This window comes from Hypanus sabinus, chromosome 28 (genome assembly GCF_030144855.1).
Source record: "Hypanus sabinus isolate sHypSab1 chromosome 28, sHypSab1.hap1, whole genome shotgun sequence".
In the NCBI taxonomy this organism is placed as follows: Eukaryota; Metazoa; Chordata; class Chondrichthyes; order Myliobatiformes; family Dasyatidae; genus Hypanus; species Hypanus sabinus.
Genome location: NC_082733.1, coordinates 15,483,886 through 15,511,777, shown reverse-complemented (window position 1 = coordinate 15,511,777; position 27,892 = coordinate 15,483,886). Strand labels below are relative to the sequence as shown.

Below are 27,892 nucleotides of genomic sequence, written 5' to 3'. Positions count from 1 at the left end.
GAAATGAAAACACAAGAGGTGGCAGTTGCTGGAACCTGCAGCAAGAAACAATCAGCTGGAGGAACTCAGTGGGTTGAGCAGCAACTATGGGGTGGGGGGTGATGCACCATCAATAACTCACACTGAGACGTAGGCGAGATATCGGCTTTTATTGACTGGAAGAAGGAACCAGGAGTGAGTGTCTATCATACAAGGTCCTGGAGACTGAGGCCGATCTTCAGGCCGCAGGTCTCCTTTATACAGGGGCCTGTGGGAGGAGCCACAGGAGCAGTCAGCAGGGGCGTGTCCCGACAGGCACATAGTTCACCACATTCACCCCCCCTTCGTTTGAAAAAGTCCTCATGTAGCGAAGGTTCTTACAAGTCAAGCCGATCAGGCGGTCGAATCTGTCGCTGCGATCTACGTAGCACCGGCTGTGACCGCATAGGTGCCGGCAACATTGGCGATTGCACAGGGGACGGGGGTTGCGCGTGTTCTTGCCCACTAGGCGCCGGTGAACCCTCATGCATGTGCGAGGCGCCTGGTATAAATGCGTACGAAACGCCCGGTATACAAGTGTCGTGAGGAGTCTGTGTAGGGCCTGGTGAGTACGGTGTCACCTCTGGTGCAGGGTTCACAGTTACCGGAGAGCCTTCAGGGTAGTGGTCTGCTGCACCTGCGGGTGCCAGGTCGCGGATGGAGACCGTGTCCTCCCGCCCATCAGGTAAGACCACGTAAGCATACTGGGGGTTCGCATGGAGAAGGTGAACCCTCTCCACCAGCGGGGAGTATTTATTGCTCCTCACATGTTTCCGGAGCAGCACTGGCCCCGGGGACGTCAGCCAAACTGGTAGGGTGGTCCCAGTGACAGACTTCCTGGGAAAAGAGAATAGGCGTTCGTGAGGGGTGGCATTGGTGGACGTACATAACAGAGAGCGGATAGAGTGCAGTGCCTCAGGGAGGACCTCCTGCCATCGAGAGACCGGCAACCCTTTGGACTTAAGGGCTAAAAGTGTGGCCTTCCACACTGTGGCATTCTCCCGCTCTACCTGGCCATTACCCCGGGGATTATAACTCGTGGTCCGACTGGTAGCAATGCCCCTAGCTAGCAAGTACTGGCGCAGCTCCTCACTCATAAACGAGGACCCTCTATCACTGTGGATATAGCAGGGATACCCGAACAGAGTGAAGAGCTGGCGCAGGGCTTTTATGACGGACGTGGCAGTGGTGTCGGGGCAGGGGATGGCAAAGGGGAACCGTGAGAACTCGTCAATAACACTGAGAAAATAGACATTGCGGTCAGTGGAGGGAAGGGGGCCCTTAAAGTCAACACTCAGGCGTTCAAAAGGGCGGGTGGCCTTGACAAGTTGTGCCGTGTCAGGACAGTAGAAGTGCGGTTTGCACCCGGCACAAATTTGGCAGTCCCTGGTCATCGTCCTGATGTCCTCCAGGGAGTACGGCAGGTTCCGAGCTTTCACAAAATGGTAAAATCGGGTGACCCCCGGATGGCAAAGTTGTGCATGAAGGGCGTACAGCTGGTCGAGCTGTGTGCTAGCACATGTTCCCCGGGATAGGGCATCAGGGGGCTCATTGAGCCTTCCAGGCCGGTACAGGATATCATAGGTGTAGGTGGAGAGTTCTATCCTCCACCGCAAAATCTTATCATTTTTGATCTTGCCCCGCTGTTGGTTGCTGAACAGGAACGCAACCGAGCGCTGGTCGGTCAGCACAGTGAATCTTTTGCCAGCAAGATAGTGCCTCCAGTGCCTAACAGCCTCCACTATGGCCTGGGCTTCTTTCTCCACCGCGGAGTGCCGAATTTCAGAGCCTTGGAGGGTGCGAGAAAAGAATGCTACTGGTCTGCCTTCCTGATTAAGGGTAGCAGCCAGAGCGAAATCGGAGGCATCACACTCCACTTGGAAGGGAGCGGTCTCGTCCACTGCATGCATCGTAGCTTTGGCAATGTCCGCTTTAATGCAGTTGAAGGCCGCGCAGGCCTCAGCAGAGAGGGGAAACGAGGTAGACTTGACCAGGGGGCGAGCCTTGTCTGCATAATGGGGGACCCATTGGGCGTAATAGGAAAAAAACCCCAGGCACCGTCTGAGGGCCTTGAGAGTGGTGGGAAGAGGGAGCTCTAACAGGGGGCGCATACGTTCGGGATCAGGCCCAATAACCCCGTTTTCCACGACATACCCAAGTATAGCAAGGCGGGTGGTACCAAAAACACACTTGTCCCTGTTATAAGTAAGGTTCAGAGCTGCGGCCACTTGGAGAAACCGTTGGAGGTTGGCGTCGTGATCTGGCCTGTCATGACCACAGATGGTGATGTTATCCAGATAGGGAAATGTGGCCTGCAGTTGGTACTGGTCCACCATCCGGTCCATTTCCCTCTGGAAGACAGAGACACCATTCGTGACACCGAAAGGGACGCGCAGGAAGTGATAGAGCCGGCCGCCCGCCTCGAAGGCGGTGTAGGGGCGGTCCTCTGGGCAGATGGGGAGCTGGTGATAAGCGGATTTCAGATCTATTGTCGAGTACACCTTATACTGAGCAATCTGGTTGACCATATCCGCGATGCGGGGTAGGGGGTATGCGTCAAGCTGCGTAAACCTATTGATGGTTTGACTATAGTCCACCACCATCCTATTTTTCTGCCCAGTCCGAACAACAACCACCTGGGCCCTCCAAGGGCTTGTGCTCGGCTCAATGATCCCCTCCCTGAGCAGCCGCTGCACCTCCGACTGAATGAAGGCCCGGTCCCCCGCGCTGTACCTCCTGCTTTTGGTTGCCACAGGTTTACAGTCGGGGGTCAGGTTGGCGAACAGCGGTGGGGGAGGGATCTTGAGAGTGGAGAGGCTGCAAGTGTCGGTAGCGCAGCTGTTGGCCTGGTTCTGGATGGGATGTGTGTGTCCGTGTGTGTGTGTGGTCAGTAGCGGGGTATGTGAAGAAGTCCCACAAAACTGAGGATTCTTGACAGTGAGTGGTGGGAGGGGCCCGTCGTATACCATAGTCACACTTTTGAGATGGCTCTGGAAGTCCAGCCCCAATAGCACAGGTGCACACAGATTAGGCATGACCAGCAGTTCAAAGTCCCGATATACTGTGCCTTGCACCACCAAAGTCGCTACACAACCCGCCCGGATGTCTGCGGACTGCGACCCAGAGGCCAAATGGAACCTCCGACTGACCGGCCGCGTTGCGATTCTGCAGCGTTGCACCGTGTCCGGGTGAATAAAACTCCCAGTGCTGCCCGTGTCAAACAGGCATCCAGTCCAATGCCCCTCCACCTGGATGTCCATCATGGATCTTGCAAGCTGGTGTGGGGCGCTTTGGTCGAGAGTCACAGTGGCCAGAGTTGGATCGTCGGGGTACCCGGTCAGCATCGGAGGGTCGGGGGCGGGGCATGCTGACGCCGACAAAGATGGCCGCTCACATCCGGGGTACCCGGTCAGCATCCGAGGATCGGGGGCGGGGCGTGCTGACGTCGACAAAGATGGCCGCCCACATCCCGGCATGCAAGATGGCGGCCCCCACGTTTCACCCGCAGCGCTGCACTCCGCTCGAGGTTGAGACTTACAGACCTTGGCGAAGTGGCCCCGCTTTCCGCAGCTGGAGCAGGTCGCTTCTCGCGCTGGACAGCGTTGTCGAGGATGTTTCTTTTGGCCACAGAAATAACAAGGCACGAGTTTCTTACGGGCCACAGCCGTGGTCTGGGTCGGGGAGCTCGTGGAATGGCGACTGGCGGCGGCGTTGGCGAATTCGCTTCCGGGAGCCGGCGGTGGCGGGGTCTGAGGCGTCCACGAAACCGGCGGGGAATCGCGCGACTGGACAGCGTCGGCGTTATGCCGCGCAGCTTCTAGAGCGTTGGCCTTCTCTATCGCCGAGCTTAAGGTAAGATCCGAGTTCTCCAGCAGCCGCTGGCGCATGTACACTGACCTCAGTCCCGTCACAAAGGCGTCTCGCACCAGCAGCTCCGCATGCTGTTCTGCCGTGAGCGTCTTGCAGTCACAAGCTCGGACGAGTGTCTGTAGTGCTCGGAGAAACTCAGCGCACGATTCGCCAGGCCGCTGTTGCCGGGTAGCTAAGCGATGTCTTGCGTAGACGGTGTTCACCGGCCGCAGGTACTGTCGTTTGAGGGCGTCCAGTGCCCCTTCGTAGGTCGGCAGGTCCCGGATAAAGGAGTAAACTTTGGAGGAGACCCTCGAGAGTAGGATTCTGTGCATAACGGCGGGTTCAGTCGCACGAAGCTCCGCCAAGTACGATTGGAAGCATGCAAGCCAGTGTTCAAAAGCGAGAGCCGCGTCAGGGTCTTGAGGGTCCAAATCCAACCGGTCCGGACGCAAAACGGGTTCCATGTTTTAAAACTTCCAGTCAATAAAATTGATGCACCATCAATAACTCACACTGAGACGTAGGCGAGATATCGGCTTTTATTGACTGGAAGAAGGAACCAGGAGTGAGTGTCTATCATACAAGGTCCTGGAGACTGAGGCCGATCTTCAGGCCGCAGGTCTCCTTTATACAGGGGTCTGTGGGAGGAGCCACAGGAGCAGTCAGCAGGGGCGTGTCCCGACAGGCACATAGTTCACCACAGGGGGAGGAGGAGAGGGGAGCAAGAGATGTTGACATTTCTGGGTCAAAACATGTACCAGTCCTGAAGAATCGGCAATTCCTCTCTCTCCACAGACGTCACTCGACTCACAGGCAGACCAATTGTTTATACATGTCTGTTTCAAGCTCCTCTGTGAAGACAGAATTCTTATCATCTTTGAAGTCAGCGAAGAAGGGGGCTGCTCGTTGCTTTACCCATGCACCTCACTCTGCACCATCCATCCCTCCCTCCCACAGGGGAACTGTTTCTTTCTAGTTCGCCAAATCTTTTGAGTATTTCCATCTTTATTTCAGATTTCTGGCACTTGCAGTACTTTACCTTTAGATTGCTAAGTGAGTTCTGTCATCAGCAGAGATGCTGGTGCATTTGTGCTTTTGACAGAATAGCCAAGCCTTCAACAAGAGATAACCTAACTATTATTTTCCCTCCCTCCAGCTCAAAGTTAAACAGCAATCTTCACCTATATTGCTTGCTCATCACATTGAGGGTGTTGCAAGTAGGTATCGTTTTTTAACCTGCTATACTGTTGAAGGCTAAATATGGAATCCATTATATGGAATCCTGGGATTAGGATGTCATTAAAGAGGCAGTAAAGTATGTAGTTATTTGCATGCTGCCAAGATTATTGCTTTTGAAGGCTTTTGGTGATTGGAGCATTGAATCTGCAAAAAGCAGCAATAATATTTTCATTCATTGAAATCTCCTGAATGTTAAATCCGCTACAAATTGCAAGGAACCAAAGGAAGCAATTTTGGGGCTAATTTGAGCTCCTGTTAGAAATTTACCATTTGCCTTCCAGCAAAAAGTGAATGCATGCTATTTATTTGTGCAGTTGCAGCCAGAATTGCCTCATTTAACTGCTTATTTACTAGCTCCATCATTTCGTCTGCTGGTTCTGATTGTCATGCTGCCAGTGAAAGTGGCGTCACCAGAGACCATTTGATGGTGTGCAGGTGCAGTAGCCTGCTGGGAAATACAACAAGTAAAATGGAAAACCTTTTTAATTTGATGTGCAAGAATTACAGCTTTTTATAAAATCTAACAATTTTGTGCAAATCAAAATGTCAACACAAAAACAGCAAATATAGATTTTTGAAAGAAAAAAGCTGCAATCTGTTCAAATTTCCAAACTGTCGTCAGTGAATGCCAAACATCCATTTTTTTAAAACACCAAATTACGAGGCAAGTTCTTGAGAGGGTATGTTTGTGACCTTGACAGGAACCATAACCCTTTACCTGAGGCCATTGTTCTTTCAGCCACTAGTGGCAGAAAGTATATGTGCCTTGTTCCAGGACTTGACAGAGTTTAGAAATCGGCTCGTGCACTGAGCTTTAAGTACAACTAGTGTCTGATGTATCAATAATATTGCAGATATGAACCGGGAGTGTTTTTTTCCACTTTTTTCTATGATTGGACAGATTTTGGCAGCACCCAACTAACTGCAGAGACATTTGAAAATGAGTTCATTTTCCTTTTTCCTGTAGACCTCCAATAATGTCATGGGAAATCTATGAAAGCAAATCTTGTGCTATTAGCCTCAAGCTTCAGTTTGTCAGTGGGCTGAATTGAGTTCCATTTGTAAGAAGCATGGCTGATACGGATTTATCTTTGTACTTTGTGATATTTTCATTCCAAAGGCAAAAATCAAAACCATGTTGCAAGATAATATTTCTTCCTCTAAAATTGTCAATGCCACCTCACAAGCTGAGGTTGTCTGAGGTGAGGGGGTTTCGTTTGTAATTTGCTGAAAAGTATTGTTTTCAAGCTGAGGAATTGAAAAGGTAGGTTTGACACATCGTTGCTTATGAATAAAATATTTAAGGATTACCTGATTGTGCCTCCAAGAAAATATTGATAGCAAACACTGCCAAAGAACACAATTTCAAGTCTAAAACTGATATGAAGTATATATTGCCAAAATTTTTGGCTTTAAAATGATTTTATATGGTGCAAGTTCTGTTCCCTCATTGAAATAGATGGGAACAAATGATAAAAGCTTGAGGAAACTTTTATTTGATTATTCAAGCCATTTGTTCAAATGTATTTAATTATTTCAAGAGTGTGTATAGTTTTTTTTGCTGTTAAAATATTCGTTAAAACACCCACAAAATACTGCTGGTTGTTTTGAATCTTTGACTTTGAAAGATACTCATAAGCGTTTAATTTCAGTGACAGCTTTGAGAGACAGTAAGCTTTGGCAAAGTCTCAACACCTATCAAAACCATTCTGGGAATGTAGCCAGACACACAAAAGATCACACAGTGATGCAACAAGATGTGCTATGGACCTCACAGTTCCAGTGACCTGAGTTCAATCTTAACTTCTGGTACTGTCTGTGTGGAGATTACAAGCTTTTTCCTGCAACTCTGTGGGGTTCCCCCAGGAGCTCCTGTCTTTTCGCTCATCCCAAAGGTGTGCAGGTGTGCAAAGCTAATTGGCCACTGTACAATTGCTCTTACTGTCAGGGTAGTGGAATCTGGTGGAAGGGGGTCGGATTATTGGAATGTAGGGAGAATAGAATGGGATTAGTATGAATAGGTGCGTTGTGGTCAGATAGGTTCCCGTTTCCATTTTGTATGACTTCACAACTCTGAGTACTCCTTTGTTGCCACTTTGGTCAGCTGGGAGTTGGAATCCAAGGACAGGAGGCTGACGGTCTACAGCATGCATTTCCAACCCGGGTTCCATGCACCCTTCAGTTAATTGTAGTGGTCCATGGCATAAGCAAGGTTCAGAACCCTTGCTCTCTTCAAAATGATAAAGATAAATACTTAGGAAAATTGTGAAAATTAATTTTCATTTAATACTGATGTGCATATTAAATAGAAGTTATAATTATAATTAGCAATATATAGCTATAACAATGACAAGTCAAGTCACTTTTTGTTGTCATTTCAACCATAACTGCTGGTACAGTACACTGTAAAAACAAAACAGCATTCTTCCAGGACCCTGGTGCTACATGAAACAATACAAGACTACATTAGATTTCAGACCTACACGGGACTACATAAAGTGCACAAAAATAGTGCCAGACAGTACAATAATAAATAAACAAGACAATAGGTACAGTAAAGGACAAATTATAATATAATAATAAATGATGTAAATGTAAAATGTCCATCATGCCAGTTTGGTCTTTCACCTTCAATTCACCACTGTCCTATTTTCATATATCATTTCTATTCCTATATATCTTCATGTTCATTTCCTTTAATGCCATACTTTGGATTAACATTTTGCATCATTTGAAGGAAGGTAAATGATCCAAGATCAATAAGTGCACCTTTTATTTTCTGTACCTCCAATCATTTGGTGTGATTCTGGCTCTCAGCAATTCAGAAATCACTAAACCAGCACAGAGTTTATTGACAGACACTGGAATAATTTGAAAGTCAATCCTCTTAATCACAAAAGAGAGTTAATAAAGCATAGTGTGCTGTGTACCTATATTTCCTTCAGTGTGTGCAGCTGCTTAGGAAAACCAGTTTCTGGATCTGCTGTGTGCAATCCAATTGGGTATGTAAGTTCGCACACATGTCATCTACAAGCGGCCACTTATGTTGTGTTCACTCCCCTATAACTACTGATGAGACCTGAAACGAAGAGACACAGCCAAGCTGGAACTTGAAATAAACCTTTGTTCAGTAAAACCACTACAAAAATGTCAACATTAATAGTACAACCCAGAGCATGACTGGTAATTGTCCATGGTGTCTGACAATGCGGGTGAGTTGTTAATGTGGAAAAGCCATTGAACTGGGGTTGTTCCACTCCCTTAACCTCAGAAGTATGGGTCCGGTGGTCCAAGCAAGCATCAAAAACTGGGGTCTTTCTTGGTTGCGGTGGATGGCCATGACGTCTTCTATGCCTTGTCATGCCTTTCGTTCTCTATGGAGAGTTATAGTTCCGCTTTCCTGACCGTTGGATCTCAGTGCACAACTCTTCTGCCCAGTCTGCTGGGGCTGATTTCACATGCTGGGAAAAGCATGTCCTTATCCCGCCGGTGTATGAGGCCACTGGCTGTCCTCATCTGGTTTAACCACCTGTCGGAGTGATTTACTGGGGTGTGGCTACTCTGACATGCATAAAGTTGCATGGAGCCATGGGTGAGAGCTGAGTGGGGACCAAAGGTCAATGGGCTGCCCCAGAGTGAACATGGCAAACACCTTTACCAGAGGTGCTACCCCTCCATAGACACCCCATAGATCCCAAAGCATGACTACTTAAATGGTTCATCCAAAGAACTTTCGAGATGTTGATATAAATAATGACCAATCAGTGAAGGTCAGCATGGGATTCACTGTCAACTGACCAATAGGCATTGGACATATCAGCTCACCATAGCATGTTTTGTGGCAGGTCCTCAGGCAGATCCTCTGCCTGAGGATCCCAGAGCATCCTGATAGCTTTTGGGCTTACCCACAGCCTTTGAATAGATTCTGAATATCAAACAGCTCAAAAAGATTAAAGCAGTTGAAAAAGATTTTAATTGGTTTCATAATTGAATTTATTAAAAGCACATGTAATACAAATCAATGAAAAGCTGGAGTCACAGAGATCAGCTTGGATAATGGCCCTTCAACCCACTGAGTCTATGTTGAGCATTAATCACCCATATAGAAACTCCTAAATTAATCCCACTTTCTACAGTCCCAACTTTCTTATCAACTCCAGCCCTCCCCACCCACCCAGATTCTGACACTCAACTACACACTGGGGTTAATTAACCTATGAACCTGAATGTCTCTACGATGTTGAAGGAAACTGGGTCACTCAGAGGAAACTCATCCTGACCACGGGAAGATTGTACCAACTCTGCACTTGCAGTCAAGGCACACAAGGCAGTGGCTCTGTTAACTGCACCTTTGAGGTGCTGTTAAAGTTCCAAAATAAAGGTTAAGGAAAAGAACAAACTACCTTTCTGCACTTAACTCTCCAACGATCCATAACCCCATTCATTGCAGTGCAAACAGCAGCCATCCCAAATATGAAGTTAGTGGTCCCTTGCGTAGATTTGTGTCCAATTAGAAGTCCAGTGGTTACACAGTTGTGGAATTCTGAGACTAACTCACTGATGAAAAGGATTTCACTGTTAGTTTACTATGGAATTGCCCATAACTACAAGTAGGGAGTATAAATCCAAGAGCAGAAGTTAAACTTAAGTGGGGAATAAAGATATAGTTGAAAGAAAATTGATTTGAGAGAAATTCACAAGAATTTTAAGAGACTCATCTTTAAAAAGCTAATTCTTATAATCTGCCAATAATTAAAATTTGAGGGAATGAGACAAATTATTTGAAAGCACCTTTATGGTGCCAATGAGAGTGCTTGGCCTCTATTTTAGATCTGTCTCATTAAAAAAGTGTTCAACCTGGATGGACAAGCCAGAAATTTCTCAAATCATTTTGAACCATTCATTGAAAAACTGGAATTTTCAGTGTATTTTAAATGCAAGCCAGATGGTACAATGTCATTTTTAGGCTGTAAGACCATAAGATATAGGAGCAGAATTAGCCCATTTGGCTCATCGAGTCTGCTTCATTCATGGTTTTCCCAGTTTTCCTCTCAGCCCCAGTCTCCTGCCTTCTCCCCATATCCTTTCATGCCCTGACCAATCAAGAATCTATCAACCTCTGCCTTAAGTATACATACAGACTTGGCCTCCGCAGTTGCCTATGGCAACGAATTCCATAGAATTCCAGTTTTGAAATGGTATTGAAGGAATATTGCATCCAGGATAGAAACTTATAGATTTCTGCATTTGATTTCAAATGTATTAAAGCCAAAGGTTACCATTTAATTTCCACATAAAAATACATGACTCCTATTATAATATTTAAGCTAAGTATTGAAATAGGTGCCAGTAAGAGGTCAGGGTGCTCTGTTAAAGCCGTGATGTGCCCAGACCAAGACGAGCAATACACTGCTGCTCGATTTGAATATTTGTTAGTAAATTAACACTATGCAGTAGTACATTTATGGTCAGAAATAAATACCAAGTACTGAAATAACCAAAGCAATATTTTGGTTCTTGAGACACAATTATTAGAGCAAAGCTGGAATGTAAATCGCATCTTAGGTGCCTTTGAAGAAAAGTTAGCAACGGGAGTGATTTGGAACATTGAAGGGCACCAAGGAATAGCGATGGCAGTGCAGATTGAGTAATATGAGTACGTAAATTGATGCCGTGTATAATTTCTTTTATATCCTCAGTCAGTGAGTTAGAATTTCTTGGTCTTTACATCAAAAGGAGCAGAAGTGATCTTTTGCTTGAAACAATTATTGTATATTCATTCATGTGAATTATGAGAATGTGGATGTGTTTCAAGAGGAGCATTCAAGAAATTGGTAATAAGTGCTTTATTAACTACTGCAGTCTTTCTGCTAAGATGAGAGTATTTGGCTCTTGGTGAGAAATGGTGATATATTTTAGTCAGGATGATGTGTAACTTGAAGGGGAACATACAGGTGGTGCTGTTTGAAACTCTTCTCACTAACTTCAGTTTTACTAGAGCTCCTTGATAAAATAAATGATCAAATCTGCATTGATATCAAGGGCAGTCAGTAATCTTTCTTCACGTTAATTCCTTTTGCCATCTTTGGACAAGGATCTGAGGACTGGATCCAAGTAATTACTTATAACTCTTTGTTGCCAAAGGTAGTTTTTTTTCTCTCGATCTCATTATTTCACATTCAAAAGTCATGTCGCCTTTATAGATGGGCTTTTAAACAGCCTAGGAGGATAATGCTTTTGACACATTACACCATACAGGATTTTTAGAAGCATTTTTCTTGTATACTGTATAATGTCAGAAGATGGTGAAGAATGTGCAATTGGAGAAGAGAGGTATGAAACCATTCATAAATCTGTTCAGAAATTAATAAGCTAAGGGTGCCTTGATATTGGAAAGATGATCTGATGGAGAAATATGGAATTGATTCCTGTCTAAAATCGTTATAGCCAATAAACACATTTGAGAAGAGCTCCAAATGTGTGTAATTAGAAATCTATGTATTTGAGGATTGATAAGTCCAGTTTAGGATGAAAAATGACTCAAGCAACATGAGTGTTTGGAATATTAGACACAGTGAGCCTGAGAACATCAGTGGTGAATAATTGTGCACTGCAAGGAAAGATATTTATGAATTTGCCTTTGAAAATTCAGTTTTGACTCAGACCATATGAAATGGATCAGGTTATTCCTCACTGAAAAGCTTTCCTAGTGGAAAATTTATGACTCTGACATTTGGGGGAGTGTTTAAGTGTTCACCCACTGAGAATTACCTGGCTCACTCTAAATGTGGAGTAGAAAATGGCAGGCTCAGTGCCAGCAACTTTTCCATCCGCTCTTCAAGCAAGCCAGTATCTTGTCATGGGTGAAAATCGCTGAACCTATCTTTTAAATCAAATGGAAAACTGATGTCATGATTTTTGTTTGTAACCTACTTATTTCACCTATTACTACAAGGGATTTGCTTTCTATTATTAAGTTGGTTGCAAACTTATGCAATTTTCTTCTCAATTTTCCAGACATCAAGGATCACCCGCTCAGATGAGGATAAGGATTCTGGCTGGGATGCATGGGGATCCTGGAGTGACTGTTCCAGAACCTGTGGCGGAGGAGCCTCCTATTCTCTAAGACGATGCTTAAATGGCAGGTGAGAACAAAATAGTTAAATTGGAGTAATATCTCTTAGTATGTCTGAAGGATTGCTTTAAAAGCTTCATGTGCATTCATCTTTTGTTAAGGAAGTATGGATGTTATGTTGCTAAAAAGCCAGCCAGTGATAAATCGCAGTCTACCAATGACTGCTGAGTAAGTTGCTAGTTGACCTGTTTGCTGTAGTGAAGGTTAAGACAAAAAACATTCTTCGATCTCAGGACTTCATTGCTCTTCCTCAAACAAGAACATTTATTGCTGGGATGAACAAACAAATTTAATCAATTAGTGCCACGTTTTTCTGTACCACCTGGTTCAATTTATGTGGAAAAAGAATGGTGTCTCACTTTTTTTGTTGCGTTTCATCCATGTGTACAATGTATTGGGTGCATGGGAAAGTTCACATACGTGCTAGTGTCCAACAATATGCAATGCATGTCTGGATGCATATTATGCAATTTTTTGTGATACGTGTGTGTCCTTGACATGCGTGACAAAGCAGGGGATTGCATTAACTGTGAAGCCTGCTTCTCTGGATTTCAAAGCTTGAACCAGGTTTCTACCTATTGTTGTGGATGTAGTTATGTGTCCTGAGAGCCATTCACTTGCCTAAATTGTCTTAGGAACCATCACTGTCACCAGGTTCGGATATGGCCTTAATGTGGAGTGAGAGATACTGAAGCAGGTCGATGGTTCACAGACTTTAATGCAAACAGTGTTAAAGGGAAAACAATAAACACTAGGCCAAACAGGGCCATTAACTAAAACTCTCAAATGGAAAACGGAGCCTACACTGTGGCTGAAAAGAACAACTAAGAATAAAACGAATGCCGCTAGTCTTCAGAGTCAGTTGACTCGACAATCCAATTGCTCAGGCATGGCCGAATGCAAACAGGCAGCGAAGCATTGCTGTGTCCAAGTCTTGGCAAACACTACGACGGAATGAATGGAGTTAAATACTATCGCAATGAAATAATAATTAGCTGTCACATGCATATTCATGAGCGCAATTGCCATATCTACTGCGCTGCTGAATCTGTGGTTGTGACACATCACACTCTTACTCATTAGTCACTCTAAGCCTGACCCATCACATCCTCTGATTTGTCTACCCTTTCCTCCTGGCTGGCTGTTGTTGCCTGCCCCTTCTCACCAATGCCCAACAACTCATCACCAATTCAATGCACTCATCATTTATTTTTTGCATAGTCTGGCCTGCTAAGCATGTTTCACAGACCTATGATTCACAACAAATTACAGACAAAGATGTTTCGTGTTATAATCTGCACGTAACCTGCTCCTTCAGGTGACCCGCTCTCATCCTTTCAAAGAAATTCCTCTTCTTCCATCTATTCAGCCCTCTGCCAACCTTTTTTGCTGCCTAAAGTAACATACCTCTCTTTCCCAGTTATGATAAGGGGTCTCTGAGTTGTAATGTTAATTCTGTTTCTCTCCATATATGCTGATTTACCTGCTGCTTGTGTCTGGCATTTTCTGTTTTTATTTCAGATTTCCAGCATTTGTGTTTCTTTCTGGTTTTCAATATGATTTAATGGCCCAATCCCCCACCTTCAGCCCTTTCTCCTCACTCCAGCCTTTCCTGTTGGTCTTGAAATAACCTGACTCCCTTCATGCACTGAAGACTGGTTATGAGGCTGAAACAGTGAGTCAAGTATAGAAACCGAAGAGTCAGTAGACCATGATGTTGTAATTGTTTAATGTTTCAACTTAATTTTAGGGCTAATTCATCGTGGTGCTAAAATAAACTTCACAAGGAATCAAGCTATTTTATGCAGCATAGCACAGCCATTTTGGCAAACTTTGCAGGGAAATTTCTCCCCGCTTTCAGGTATGACGGTGTGGTGGCAGGCATTGACCCAACATACTTGAATTGGTTTGGCTCTGGAAGTTTGGATAGAGTTCTGGAATGCTATTAGTGTGCAAGTGGAACTTAATAATACAGAATACAGTACCCAGAAGAACAGAAAGGAATTGTATTTAACTTAATTAAAGGTGTAGGGTGCAGATTCTCAATTACAGCTTGCCAATGTGGCTGTATAATTGTCTATAATTTAAAAAAATTAAAATGGTCTGGTTCTTCTAAATGTTGTTCCCAGTCATGCAGTCATACAGGCTTTGGATTTCCTCCCAGTGACCGAAGAGTTGTCACCCCCTCCCCACCAATCACAGAGGGGATTCCATCCATCCAGAGGCACAGTGGTTAGGATCTCCACCACGTGACATCCCCAAGAGAAACTTAGAGACAGCAAAAACCGCAGCATGACTTTCTCTGGCTTCATCAAATTCTCTGATCCTGTCAGTTAGAAGGGTGTGTGAAATGCCTTCTGCAAGTTCAGCTGCCTATAAAAGTTCATCTCCGTCATATATACCTCACAGTTCTAGTGATCTGGGTTCAATCCTGACCTCTGGTGTTTCAGTGTGGACTTTGCAATTTATCCTTGTGTGAACTTCCTTTTGGAGCTCTGGTTCCTTCCCACAAACCAGAGAGGTGCAGATTAGTTAGCTAATTAGAAATAGCAAATTATTTTTAGAATATGGCTTAGTGATAAAATCTGGAAGTAGTTGATGAAAAGGAGATGAGAATAAAATGGAATTCATAAAAATATGTTCACGATTGTATAGACTTACTGAGATAAAGGGCCAATTTCTCTGACTCCTGTGCTAGCTCCATAATGGCATGCAGATGACCAAACTATGAGGTCTACCACAGAGACAGTCATAGTGAAGGCGGTTGTCAAACAAGGCTAGATTATTGTCTGAACATCTTATTCAGCCTTTCTCCCACATTCTTCCATCTCAGCTCTAATAAACTTCCCATGGGATTACACCTAATCCTCGGACCCTATGGCAACAAAAATGCAGAACAAAGTATAACCAAGCCTCATTACTTGAGCTGCGGCACGTTGGCAACACTGACAGTTGTGCACCTTGACAAACTGAGCTCCAACCCATTTTCTTTCACTTAACTATTAAGCACCCTTGTTAAATAACTTTGTGGTTATAGTCAAGTAAATAACTTTGTGATTATAGTCAATAAAAGTTCAGCTGCTGTTCTTCCATTTTAAGATAATTATTTGCCCACACTAATTGTTTGATCATTTGCCCAAACTTATTTTTTTTGATTGAAGCAATTTGGAAGAATCGTTTCTGAAGTTAAGGGTATTGGATCTACAGGCTGCTGAAAACACCCAGCATCTCGGATAAAGTCAAAACAGAACAAGGTCAAATTATTCTTAAGTCTCCAAAATTATCATTGGGCTTTTCCTCAGCATTAGCAGGAGCACTAAAGACATCATTGGCAACTTTTAGCAGAAAGGCTGTGCAATACTGTAAAGGCTGGAGGGGATTAGCAGGTCAGAGACTAACTCAGGAGGATGGAGACAGATCCTGATCTTACACAAACTTGCCTTAAATCTGGGCCATGCTGAGTAACAGGCAGCTGCGCATCCTTTACTGTGATAGAGAAGAACTCTTGATTTTTCAATCTACCTCAATCATGGCCCTTGTGTCTTAACTGTCTACCTGTAACTGTAACACTATATTGTACATTCTGTTATTATTTTTGCTTTCGTGTTACCTCAATGTATCTGTGATTGTGTTACAAGGGTTACCCTCAACCAACAATAACGATCAGTTAGGCACAAAGAGAATCTGTATTTAATGACAGGTTCCTGTATAGTTTCAGTTCATAAGCACAACTGAACACCTATATGCAAACCCATTAGATTCCCTTGACCCTCCATGAAAAATCCAAGTGAAAAGGTCATACCCCGGAAGGGAAGTCTACGCTGGCTAGGCCTTCTTCGTGATCCAGATGTGATCACCACTTCTCTGCTTGTTGATCTCCAGAGTTGCCATCGCCTGCGCTCGCAAAGTTCTCTGTTCTCTGTTCTTATTCTTCTCTTCATCTGATTATTCTAGGATGTTTCAATTGTGTTGGCTCAAGCTGACTGACCTGTGTCAGCTTCTGAATGGAAGTGGACCAGGGCTACAAGCGGTGTTGCTGTATGGCTCTCCCCTCAGCCTTGAGCCTCAGGTGATCTCTTAGCTTCTTTCCAATTCGGACAGATGCAAACCAGCCTAATCAGATCAGCCAAACACAGATGGCCAGATAGGTAAAGGACTGGAGAGGAAGGAATCTGATAGGAGAGGAGAGTGGACCATAGGAGAACAGGAAGGAGAAAGAACACCGGGTGAGGTCATAGGCAGGTGAGAAGAGATAAGAGGCCAGAGTGGGAAATAGAAGAAGAGAGGAAGGGGAAAGGGAAGGGGAAAAAAACCTGAAGGAGAAATCCATCACATTGGAGGCTATTGAGATGGAATATAATGTGTTGTTCCTCACCCTGCAGGTGCCTGGAACACTCCTCCTTCAAAGTTTGTAAACATACCGATTCCCACAGCTACCTTGACTGTAGTTCTTCCCACACTGTTTTCTGTAAAATGTTTTTTTGCAGTTCCTTCCTCTCTCACGCCTCTGTTTCCAGGATCAGGATTTTCTTTCCAGGTCATCAGAGATTACCTCTTTCTTCTTCGAAGAATGGGGTTTCCCTTCTCCACCATTGATGCTGCCTTCACATGCATCTTCTCCGTTTCCTGGGCATCCGCACTCACTCCATCCTCCCGCCACCTTAACAATGATAGAGTTCCTCTTGTCCTTACTTACCACCCTGTGAGCATCCTTTTCCAACACATCATTCTTTGCAACTTCTGCCATCTCCAAAGAGATCCTACCACCAAGCACATCTTTACCTCTCCCCACTTTCAGCTTTCTACAGGGATCATTCCCTCTGTGATTCCCTTGCCCATTTGCCCCTCCCCAGTAATCTCCCTCTCAGCATTCAACACCCACTCAAGTGACCCAAGTGTTACACCATTCACCTCCTCCCTCACCTCCATTCAGGGCCTGAAACAGTTCTTCCAGGTGAGGTAACACTTCATATGCAAATCTTCTGGGGCCATCTATTGTATCTGGTACTCCTGATGTGGCCTGCTCTACACTGGTGAGATCCGTTCTAAATTGGGTGACCACTTCGTCGAGCACCTCCACTCCATCCGCCAAAACTAAAACTTCCTGGTGGCCAAAGATTTTAATTCTGAATCCCATTCCAGTTCTGACATGTCTGTCCACAGTGTCCTCTTGTGCCTCAATGAGTCAACCCTCAGGGTGGAGGAGCAACATCTTACATTCCATCTGGGTAGCCTACAACCTGAAAGAATGAATATTGCTTTCTCCTTCTGGTCCCAGTGTACAAACTGACACAAAGTAAGTAAGAATTCATGACCTATTCCCTTTGCATTCACCATGCCCCTGAACTCAAGTGACTAGTTGCCACAGTAAATGAACAACACAGAATACAAAGCAAGCAGAGAATAGATACATGGTTCCCACATCTATCTTGTACCAAGTTGCTGAGTTGAACTATGCAATGAGAAAAAAATGGGCGTATATTTAAAATGCATGGCACAGTATGTTCATCTGCTTTTTATATTATGCTAAAATTATTGACTGCGTTCCTTGCAAACCCCAGTGATGCTGCACGTGTACGGCATTTGTACAATACTTCTGGAAATACTGTAAAAATCACATTCTAAATCCTCAGTGGAAGGAATAGATACATTATTGCTCTGTCATTGCCAGGTTTCATCAAGAGCTCCTCGTGATATATCATGGCCTCCCAAGTTTATGCAAAGAGATTCCATGAAATTCTCAAAGGATATTTCTGTGCATTTTAAGGAAAAACAATTATGGTGAGATGGAACTTATCAGAAAGCTAACAAAGAACTGAACAACACAAAAGGTGAATGCCATCTTTCTGTGATGTAAAATTCATTGTGACATCTTCGTGGTGGTTCCTAAAACGTGGAAGATCAGTTGTTGTGGCTGGCTGAATCAGGCACAATAATTGTCTCTTTCTTTAAAAATGTGTGGATTAGTTATAGGTGGGTGCACGGAAACTTAACAAAATCATTGGTGGTTTCGCTGCAACAGCCCTGATTTTGTGTGATGCAGACTGATCTCAAATGGTTTGATTTAATATCAGAGATGTATATAGTTTACAACCTGAAATTCTTATTCTTTGCAGAGCCATCTACGAAACAATAAAAACCCCAAAGGATGAATGATAATATCATAACCCCCCAGCCCTTCTCCCACACACAAGCATCAGAAAACCATCTCCCCCACCATGCAAACAATCGCAACCCCCCCCCCCCCCCCCGAGACCTTGATCTAGAGTCCTTCAAAAACTACAGTCCATAAACCAGCACTTTGGCATCTCAAACAGGCTTTCTCTCACCAGCAGCTCACTGTTCTGATGTTAGAATCTTCCGTGTCGCTTCTCCAAGCCCTCCAACTCAGGTACTGACAGGCTGTCAGCCGAGAGAGAAGAGTCGCTCAAGTACAGGGGCCTCCTTCCAACAGCAGCGCCCACTATCAGCTCTCCCAATGTTTCAGTCTCCCACGACGCTTCGGCCAAGGAATTGGGTTGTCCATGGGGCTGCACCCTGAAGGCTCATGTTTTCCAGGCTGATATCGAAATCCCAGGCCGCACGGCTGGTGTGGAAACCTACCGCTTGTAGAGAACCGTAGTTCGAACTGTAGACCGTACGCTGCAACAGAATCCCAGCCACCTTGAAACGTAAAGGAAGACATAAGAAAGGGAAAATAAGGTGCTTTGTGGACAATCTGGAGAAGTCACCTCTGTCTACAAGAACCTTTGGCACCACCTTTCCTAGTTCCTCCCACATGGTGGTGGTACGCCTATGAAATTAATAATAAATACAACCATATTTTTTAAAAAAAACAACTTTTCTTCTGTGTTTCAGTTTCAATATGAAAATAGCCAACATGGCACACTTATCTTACAGACCTAACATCTTTTCTGGTTGGCTGCCGATGACTAGTGGCGTTCTGCAAGGATCGGAGTTGGGCCCTCTGCTTTTCATTGTTTATGTCACTGATGGTGCAGCTGGCGTTGTGGCCAAGTTTGTGGATGATAAAATTATTGGTGGAGGGGCAGTTAGTGTTGGGGAAGCAGGGAATCTGCAGAAGGGCTTTGACAGATTAGCATGGGGAAAGAAGTGGCAGATGGAATATAATATAGAAGAATACACACTGACTATGGTTCTTCGTGGGAATAGGAACTGCTCTCAGGATTTCATAACAGGCCGTTGTTTGGCACGCCAAGGGCTCGGCCCTCGGCTTTGGAGGCCTAGGATGTTAGGGCTCTGGAGACGGGCAGATTGAAGGTCAATGTCACGGTGGCCAACCCATGTGTTGTCGGGGGAGTCGGTGCCCAGAGACTCAAGATCTGGGCACAGTGCTTGAAAAAAAGCGACGCAACAAACTTTTAACATTGTAAGCCAGCAAGTTGCTTGTTATGTCTCCCCAGTCGCTGGGAAAACGGAGACACCTCTTTCTCCCTTATTAGGGAGAGAGAGAGCCTGTGGTGTGTCGAATACCGGGTGAACAATGCAGTCTTTGGGGTAACTGCGAGTCTGTGTCTTTACTGTTGCTTTGCTCACGCGTGAGTGCTTGGTGGCAGGTGCCAATGCTTTTTTTACTGGGGCGTGCTGCCACTTACATGCAATAGGGAGGGGAGCTTTGGGGTTCTAACTTTTAACTGTCATTCATTCTTCGGGGCACTCCTCTGTTTTTGTGATGGATGTGAAGAAAAAGCATTTCAATTTGTACATTGTATACATATCTCTGACATTAAATGTACATTTGAAACCTTTGAATATGGTCATGCACTCTAGTGGAGAGAATAAAAGCAGAGCAACACACACAAAATGCTGGAGGAACTCAGCAGGTCAGGCAGCATCAGGGAAAAGAGTACAGTTGACGTTTTGGGCTGAGACCCTTTGGCAGTCTGGAGAAAAAAAGATGAGGCGAAGAGTTAAAAGATGGGGGGAGGGGAGAGAGATACACAAGGTGATAGGTGAAACCTGAAGAGGGAGGGATGAAGTAAAGAACTGAAAAGTTGATTGGTGAAAGAGATGCAGGCTGGAGAAGGGGGAATCTGATAGGAGAGGACAGAAGGCCATGGAAGACAGGAAAGGGGGAGGAGCACCAGAGAGAGGTGATGGGCAGGTAAGGATATAAGATGAGAGACGGAAAAGGGGATGGATAATGGTTAGGGGGGAGTCAGTATTGGAAGTTCAAGAAATTGATATTCATGCCATCAGGTTGGAGGTTACCCAGACGGAATATAAAGTGTTGTTTCTCCAACCTAAGTGTGGCCCCATCATGACAGTGGAGGAGGCAATAGATAGGCATATCGGAATGGGAATGTAAATGGGTGGCCACTGGGAGATCCCATCTTTTTTGGCAGACGGAGCATAGGTGCTCGGTGAAGTGGTCTCACAATCTACTTCGGGTTTCATGTCACCTTATCTAGGAAAAGATTTGCTGGCATTGGAGAGGTTTACAAGAGTGATCCTAGGAATGTAAGGATTAATGTTTGAGGAGAGTTTTCCTACCCTCACAATAAGTCAACCGCAGATGCCATTTCATTTACTCTTCATTCATCTTTGAAACATCTGGACAAAGGAGGTGCATACATCAGCAGGTTCTTCATTGATTACATCGCAGCGTTCAGCACTATCATCCCTTCAAACCTAATCACTAAGCTCCCCAGTACCTCCCTTGGAACTGGATCCTCAATTTCCTCACTTGGACCCCAGTCAGTAAAGATTATTAACAATATCTCCTCCACAATCATCATAAGCACAATTGTATCACAAGGTTGGGTGATATAATTGGGTTGGTGCTCTACTCACTCTGCACCTATAATTGTGTGGCTAAGTACAGATCCAATGCCATATTTAAGTTTGCTCTCAGCATCATTGTTGTTGGCCAAATCAAAGGGGATGACAAATTGGCATATAGAAGGGAGATTGAAAATCTGTTTGAGTAGTGCCGCAGCAATCTCTCACTCAACATCAGCGAAACCAAAGCACTGATTATTGACTATAGGAGGAAGAATCCAGCAGGTCCTCATTAGTGGATCAGAGATGGAGAGGGTCAGTAACCTTAAATTTCTTGATGTTACCGTATCACAGGATCTGCCCTAGCACCAGCATGTTAGTGTCATCACAAATGCAGTACAACAGCACCTCTACTTGCTAAGAAGTTTGCACGGATTCAGCCTGTCAGCTCAAACTTTGATAAACTTCTGAAGATGCACAGTGGTCAGTATCGTGACTAGCTGCATCACTGCATGGTATGGAAACAGCAGTTCCCATGAATGGAAAACTCCAAAGAAAGTGGTAAGATAGCTTGGACACAGTGGCTTCTACAGAGTCAACCAAAACAGTTATTGTACTTTTTAAATGTATTTTTTTATGATTGCAAAACTCTGCTGGACATTAAGAACATAAAATTCTGCAGGTCTACCTCATCAGCGACATGCTTGTTGACAGGAAAACTGAAGGATCTGGACCTGGTGTGGACTGCGATGTTGCCTGCAACAGGGAGGCGCCTGTGTGCAAAGGAATTGTGCAGTCTAACTGCGAGTAATTGTCTTAGTCGCATTCCTTAGGATTGCAAGACCCTCTTGGACATTGGTGGCGTGGAATGCTGCAAATCCAATTCATCGTTTTATTGGTGAATGGCTGCTTGTCCTTGGTTGTAGCAAGGACTAGGCCTCAGACTGCGATGTTACCTGTTTGCAGCCACCCAAGGGTAGGGGTTGGAGTCCACTGGAGTGCCTAAGGCAGTGTGGCACAGCATCCATGCTGCCTCCCAGTGGTCGCTTTGTAGAAGACAAGTGGTATTATGTCTGACTGTAGACTGCCGTGACATTCATGGACTCAGGGACTTGGACAATCAACTTTTTTATGTGTGACTGTATTTTGCTGCTATCTGAAACATGCATGCTATCTTATATGTGCTAAATGAGCCTTATGATGTATATAGTGGTTCTGTATTTTGCACCTTGCTCCCGGAGTAATTCTGTTTCATTTGGATGGATGTCCATGTATGGTTGAATGACAATTAAGCTCCAAAGTGGTGGAAACATCCCAGCTTAGCACGGGCAAAACCCATCCCAGCATTGAGCACAAGGAGAGTTGCCACAAGAAAGCTGCATCCATCATCAAGGATTGCCATGCACTCTTTTTGCTACTACCATTGGGCGTGAAGTATAGGAGCCTTGGGTCCCATGCCACCAAGTTCAGGAACAATTATTATCCTACAACCACCCAGCTCCTAAACCAGTGTGGATAACTTCTCACCTCAACGTTGAACTGACTCTGCATCCTATTGACTCAATTTCAAGGATTTTACAACTCAAGTTCTCAGTACTTTTTAGTTACTTTTTTTATTATTTGTGTGATTTGCACATTGGTTGTTTGTGGATACTGCTCACTTCTGATGTAATAATATAACTTTATAGCATTAATACTTGTAAAGACTATTCATTTAGTTAGGTCTTCTAGAAAAGGATGAACCCCTAGATCAAGACCCATAGAAATGACCTCTGATGTAACAACCCACAGTGGTAAAAGCCTCTGTGCATACACCCGAAGTTTCACTCCATCTAAACTGCTGATTCATTTACAAATATCTCTCTCTTTATTTATTTGGATAAGTTCAGGAACCAAGACTACTCTATGCTTTACTCAGAGGGAGAAAGAATGATTGGTTACACCGGTCTATAAATCAGGGTGTTTGTTCATAAGCTTAGGGAAAAGAAAAGCCAGCATCTAAAGATTTTGCTAGGTCTCCCTGAGTTTCACCCATTTACTCAGCAATTCAATGTTTTAACAGTTCTGTAGGAAAATGCAAAACCAGATGGTAAAACTAAGGTTTTGGTGTTGAGGTTCCAATTTATATATTTTTTTGCATTTCACTTTGATACGTTGTCATTTGCCAGACCTTTCCTGCAGTTTCTGCTCTTGGATTAGCTGCCTCCTAGGTGTTAGCTGGAGTGTAAGGAATTCAAACATCAACAGAGTAGCAGTATCTGCTCAGCCGGCAATTGCCATGTTCTTAACATCCCTTGCACTTTGTGGGGTCACCGGTGGCAGCATCACTTGGAGCTTCTGTAGATCTCTCAGACAATAAATCCGAAGAAGCAAGATGGTCACCTTCTGATCTCAATCTTTGCATGTGATTTTAATCTAACTTTAAAGAATGATGAGGGTGTTTTTATTGAAAGCTATAGGATCCTCAGGGGACATGGCAGGGTAGTTGTCAACTTGTTTTCAGCCATGAGAGAATCTTGAGTGAGGGGAACAGTGACAAGATGAAGGGTAGGTCATTCAAAACTGAAGAGTCAAGGAATTGTTTCTAGCAGAGGGTAGAAAATCTCCAGAATTCTCTTACTTGGAAAGTTGTGAACGCTAGATCTAGGAGGTACTTAAAGAGGAAGTATATAAATTTGAGCATGTCCTGACAAACTGCATCTCCATCTGATATGGAGCAGCAGAGCATTGGATCAGAAGACCCTACAAAAGACTGTGAGAACAGCCGGAAAGCTCAGAGAGGTCTCCCTGCCATCTATCAGGGACATTTATTAGGAACACCGTGTATGCAGGGCACTTAGTGCTAGCAAGGAATCCACCCATCCATCCAGCATCCTCTGACATTATACCATCACACAGGAGACTCCAATACATAAAGACAAGAACAGTCAGGATGGGAAACAGCTTCTTCCCTCAGGCCATTAGGCTTCTGAACTTCCCGTTGCATCACCTTTGGAGTGTCACCAAATAATTTGTACTGTACCCTATAATATTTAATTTATACACTTTATTTTATCAATGTTTAATTTATTCGTAGATTTAATTCTTACTTTTCTAAGTTACTATGTGTTATATTTGTGTTATTGTGTACTTCTGTGTTTTACAGCCTGATCCAGAGAAAGGTTATCTCATTTGTCATGTGCTGTAAGAGGCAATAAACTTGACTTGAAATCGTTGAAAAATCGGGGAATTAGTGCTAAGGGCACAGAATAGGAGATGAAACCTGGGGCAAATCAATAATGATTATATTTGATAGATAGAACAAGTTGAGAGACCAAGTGCCCTACTCCTTTTTCTGTATGTTTTTAAAAGCTGTTTACTGTATATCTATACAGTACTATAGATATAAATCACTTCTAGAAACATCATTTTCTTTTGAAAAGCAGCAGGCAACAAAATTGTCAGATCTTGGCCAAAAGACCTAGAATGACTTTAAACTGGATGTAAACAACCACAATTTCATGATACCAGAAAGTAGGTATCTCTCCAGCCATGTTACTGAAGCTGTTTTTCTAATTGCAGAAACACTGCTTTTTGTGGGACATTGCTTTCTACAATTTGGCTGCTGTCCTTCCTGCCCCACCACAGTGATTATACATTAAAGATAATACTTGTAAAATGCTATGACATATGCCATGGTTGTAAAGGGTGGGATATAAATGCAGTTCTGTTTTCTTGCTTCAGTGTGATGTGGTTCAAAGAGAAAGTGAAATGTTTGCATGTCTTTAGCCTTTTTCCTGCTGTTAGATATTGAAGGAGGACAGCCAATAGGCCAATGCAAATACATCAACATTTATTAAATTCACAGAACTGTATATATTATAATCAGTTGTTTGAATTTGCTTACGATAAACATACCAAGCATGATAATTGTTATGTTCAGCTTGCCAAGTGGCACAATCAAGTTGTAAACTTTGGAACTAAATGGTAACGTTTAAAGCTTATCTCTTTGTTTTTTAAGTTTAGCAATATTCTGTTTTACAGAACAAAATATGGAGTTTACAGGTCAATCTCTTTTGCATTTGCGTGTATTCCCAGTTGCAGAGTTCTCGTTTAAGTGTGAAATAAAAATAGGCAGAATAAAAATGTCAAAACAGTGGAAGCCTATGGTAGATTTTAAATTAATTGGACTTGTAAAGTAGGAAGGTAATTCATTAATATGAGCATTTGTGAACCTTGGCTTCCAGTTAACAGCAGTTCCAGATGAACTCATGCCTGGAGCATTGCAAATGTTCCACTTGTTCTCCATTTGGAAACATTACAGACAAATCTGTGTTATTCTCTAATTATGCACTTAATTGAATTCAGTGCATAAATAGAGTTAATTTGCTGCAATTTGCACCGGAAAATAGCTCAAATTATGTAGGTAAATAAGATAATTAAGTCAGTGTGAAATATAGCCATTAGATCTACATAATCAAGAACTGATGTATGATTCTTCTCCCATGGGGCCCACATCCCTTCTTGGCTTCATGCCTGCTCACTAATCATTGGTTCCCCACTTTCCAAATTCTTTAACTCGCTCCCACCAATGAATTGTTGATTAAGATCCAAAAAGTCACCTTTACACTTAAGAGCAAAAGAATGTGCAGACATCACGTCAGGCAACATCTCTGGAAAGAGAAACAGTTGATGACCTTCAATGGCCTTCATCTGAATTAAATCCTGATAATATAGCTTAGATTGTAATTTCTTTTGGTTTGTATTGGATGGTTGACTGACTGAATAAATAACCTATGATTTAAATTTGCTAAAATTGACTTTATGTTGAATTTTACAAAATTCTTGATGCAGCCAAACAATTTCTTGGGAAATTAGTTATGCCTCGATCATAATTCTGCTATAATATTTTAAAAACTGAGTCACTGTATAATTTGAACTCAGTTGCACTTGTCAAGATTTTGGCTGTTTGTTTGGCGAGCAGTGGTGACAGCAGATTGAGCGAAGTCCACATTACAATGCACTCACTTTCCTTACTGCAGGGCAACGTGTGACGGTAAGCTGACACCGAAAAGAACAAGAAAATAAAAAATTGACAAATATGAGCTAAAAAAAGAGAACAGAATTCATTTTTACTCATTTAAGTGTATCTTGTGAGTAATTATGCTGATTCTGCTGTGTTGAAAATTTGTGTCATTCTAGATTGAGCCATCAGATTCTGTTACAAATTGTGGCTTGGACTGATTCTTGGGCAGATCAGGTGACGTCCAAATTTGCTTGTTGTTTGCTCTCCAGTCACTTCTTCCAGCATTACTCAGGGCACAGTTACCTGTTGGAAGCCTGTTTCTTTCAGCTTCATTGTGGCGGTGTTCAATATGTGGACTGTTTCCACCCAGGACACTGCTTGTCCTCACAGAATGGATTTTGACAGGCAGTGATACTCCACACTCAAGTATACTTCTGGTCAAAGCTGACATTGTTTTTGAATTTTTATGAATGCTTTATGACCTATCAAGAAAAGACATTAAAGGATTAAAACACAGGTATATATTCAGATATATGTAAGAATAATAAGTGTATAAGTTGACATAACTCAATTTACCCAGAGTTTTTTCATCCTTTTTTTCAAACACGTTAATTTCAAAATTGGCTTGGCTACTGAAGACAGAGGTAGTGGTGGGGAGCTGTTAATTGATCCTGGAGGTCTGTGACCAGTTGTGTTCCAGGAGAATCAAAGCTAAGGTGGTGGTTTTATATATATACAGTGGCATACAAAAGTTTGGGCACCCCGGTCAAAATTTCTGTTACAGTGAATAGCGAAGTGAGTAAAAGATGACCTGATTTCCAAAAGGCATAAAGTTAAGGATGACACATTTCTTTAATATTTTAACCAAGATTACTTTTTTAATTCCATCTTTTACAGTTTCAAAATAATAAAAAAGGAAAAGGGCCTGAAGCAAAAATTTGGGCACCCTGCATGGTCAGTATTTAGTAATACCCCCCTTGGCAGGTATCACAGCTTGTAAACGCTTTCTGTAGCCAGCTAAGAGTCTTTCAATTCTTGTTTGGGGGATTTTCACCCATTCTTTCTTGCAAAAGGCTTCTAGTTCTGTGAGATTCTTGGGCCGTATTGCATGCACTGCTCTTTTGAGTTCTATCCACAGATTTTCGATGATGTTTAGGTCAGGGGACTGTGAGGGCCATGGCAAAACCTTCATCTTATGCCTCTTGAGATAGTGCATCGTGGATTTTGAGGTGTGTTTAGGATCGTTATCGTGTTGTAGAAGCCATCCTTTTCTCACCTTCAGCTTTTTTACAGACGGTGTGATGTTTGCTTCCAGAATTTGCTGGTGTTTAATTGAATTCATTCTTTCCTCTACCAGTGAAATGTTCCCCATGCCACTGGCTGCAACACAAGCCCAAAGCATGATCGATCCAACCCCTGCCTAAAAGTTGGAGAGGTGTTCTTTTCATGAAATGCTGCACCCTTTTTTCTCCCAACATACCTTTGCTCGTTGGCCAGAAAGTTCTATTTTAACTTCATCAGTCCACAGGACTTGTTTCCAAAATGCATCAGGTTTGTCTAGTTGTTCCTTTGCAAAATTCTGACACTGAATTTTGTGGTGAGGATGCATAAAAAGTTTTCTTCTAATGACTCTTCCATGAAGGTCATATTTGTGCAGGTGTCACTGCACAGTAGAACAGTGCACCATCACTCCAGAGTCTACTAAATCTTCCTGAAGGTCTTTTGCAGTCAAACGGGGGTTTTGATTTGCCTTTCTAGCAATCCTATGAGCAATTCTCTCAGAAAGTTTCCTTGGTCTTCCAGACCTCAACTTGACCTTCACCATTCCTGTTAACTGCCATTTCTTAATTACATTATGAACCGAAGAAACGGCTACTTGAAAGTGCTTTAGTATCTTCTTA

General features: G+C 43.4%; 2 protein-coding genes across 2 annotated transcripts in view; one reads left to right on the top strand and one right to left on the bottom strand.

Annotated features, from left to right (window-relative positions):
* adamtsl3 (ADAMTS-like 3) overlaps nucleotides 1-27,892 on the top strand; it is a 740,135-nt gene that overhangs the window by 290,598 nt on the left and 421,645 nt on the right. Inside the window, exon 4 of the mRNA XM_059952647.1 lies at nucleotides 12,127-12,254. Within this exon, the coding sequence (XP_059808630.1) occupies nucleotides 12,127-12,254 (128 nt within the window). The remainder of the gene's footprint in view (nucleotides 1-12,126; nucleotides 12,255-27,892) is intronic.
* On the bottom strand, nucleotides 103-4,432 carry LOC132382339 (uncharacterized). Its single transcript, XM_059952467.1, has 2 exons — nucleotides 2,173-4,432; nucleotides 103-855 (listed from the first exon to the last, which is right to left on the bottom strand). Exons 1-2 carry the CDS (start codon nucleotides 4,332-4,334, stop codon nucleotides 357-359), a joined length of 2,661 nt encoding a protein of 886 aa, XP_059808450.1. The 5' UTR covers nucleotides 4,335-4,432; the 3' UTR covers nucleotides 103-356.

What these genes read in the sequence shown, in the direction of transcription:
- LOC132382339 (XM_059952467.1), bottom strand. Translation starts at nt 4,334, where the DNA reads ATGGAACCCGTTTTGCGTCCGGACCGGTTGGATTTGGACCCTCAAGAC. An exon ending in ACCCGCCTTGCTATACTTGG is followed by an intron (nt 856 to 2,172) that starts GTATGTCGTGGA and finishes CTCTTTTCCCAG; the next exon opens with GAAGTCTGTCACTGGGACCA.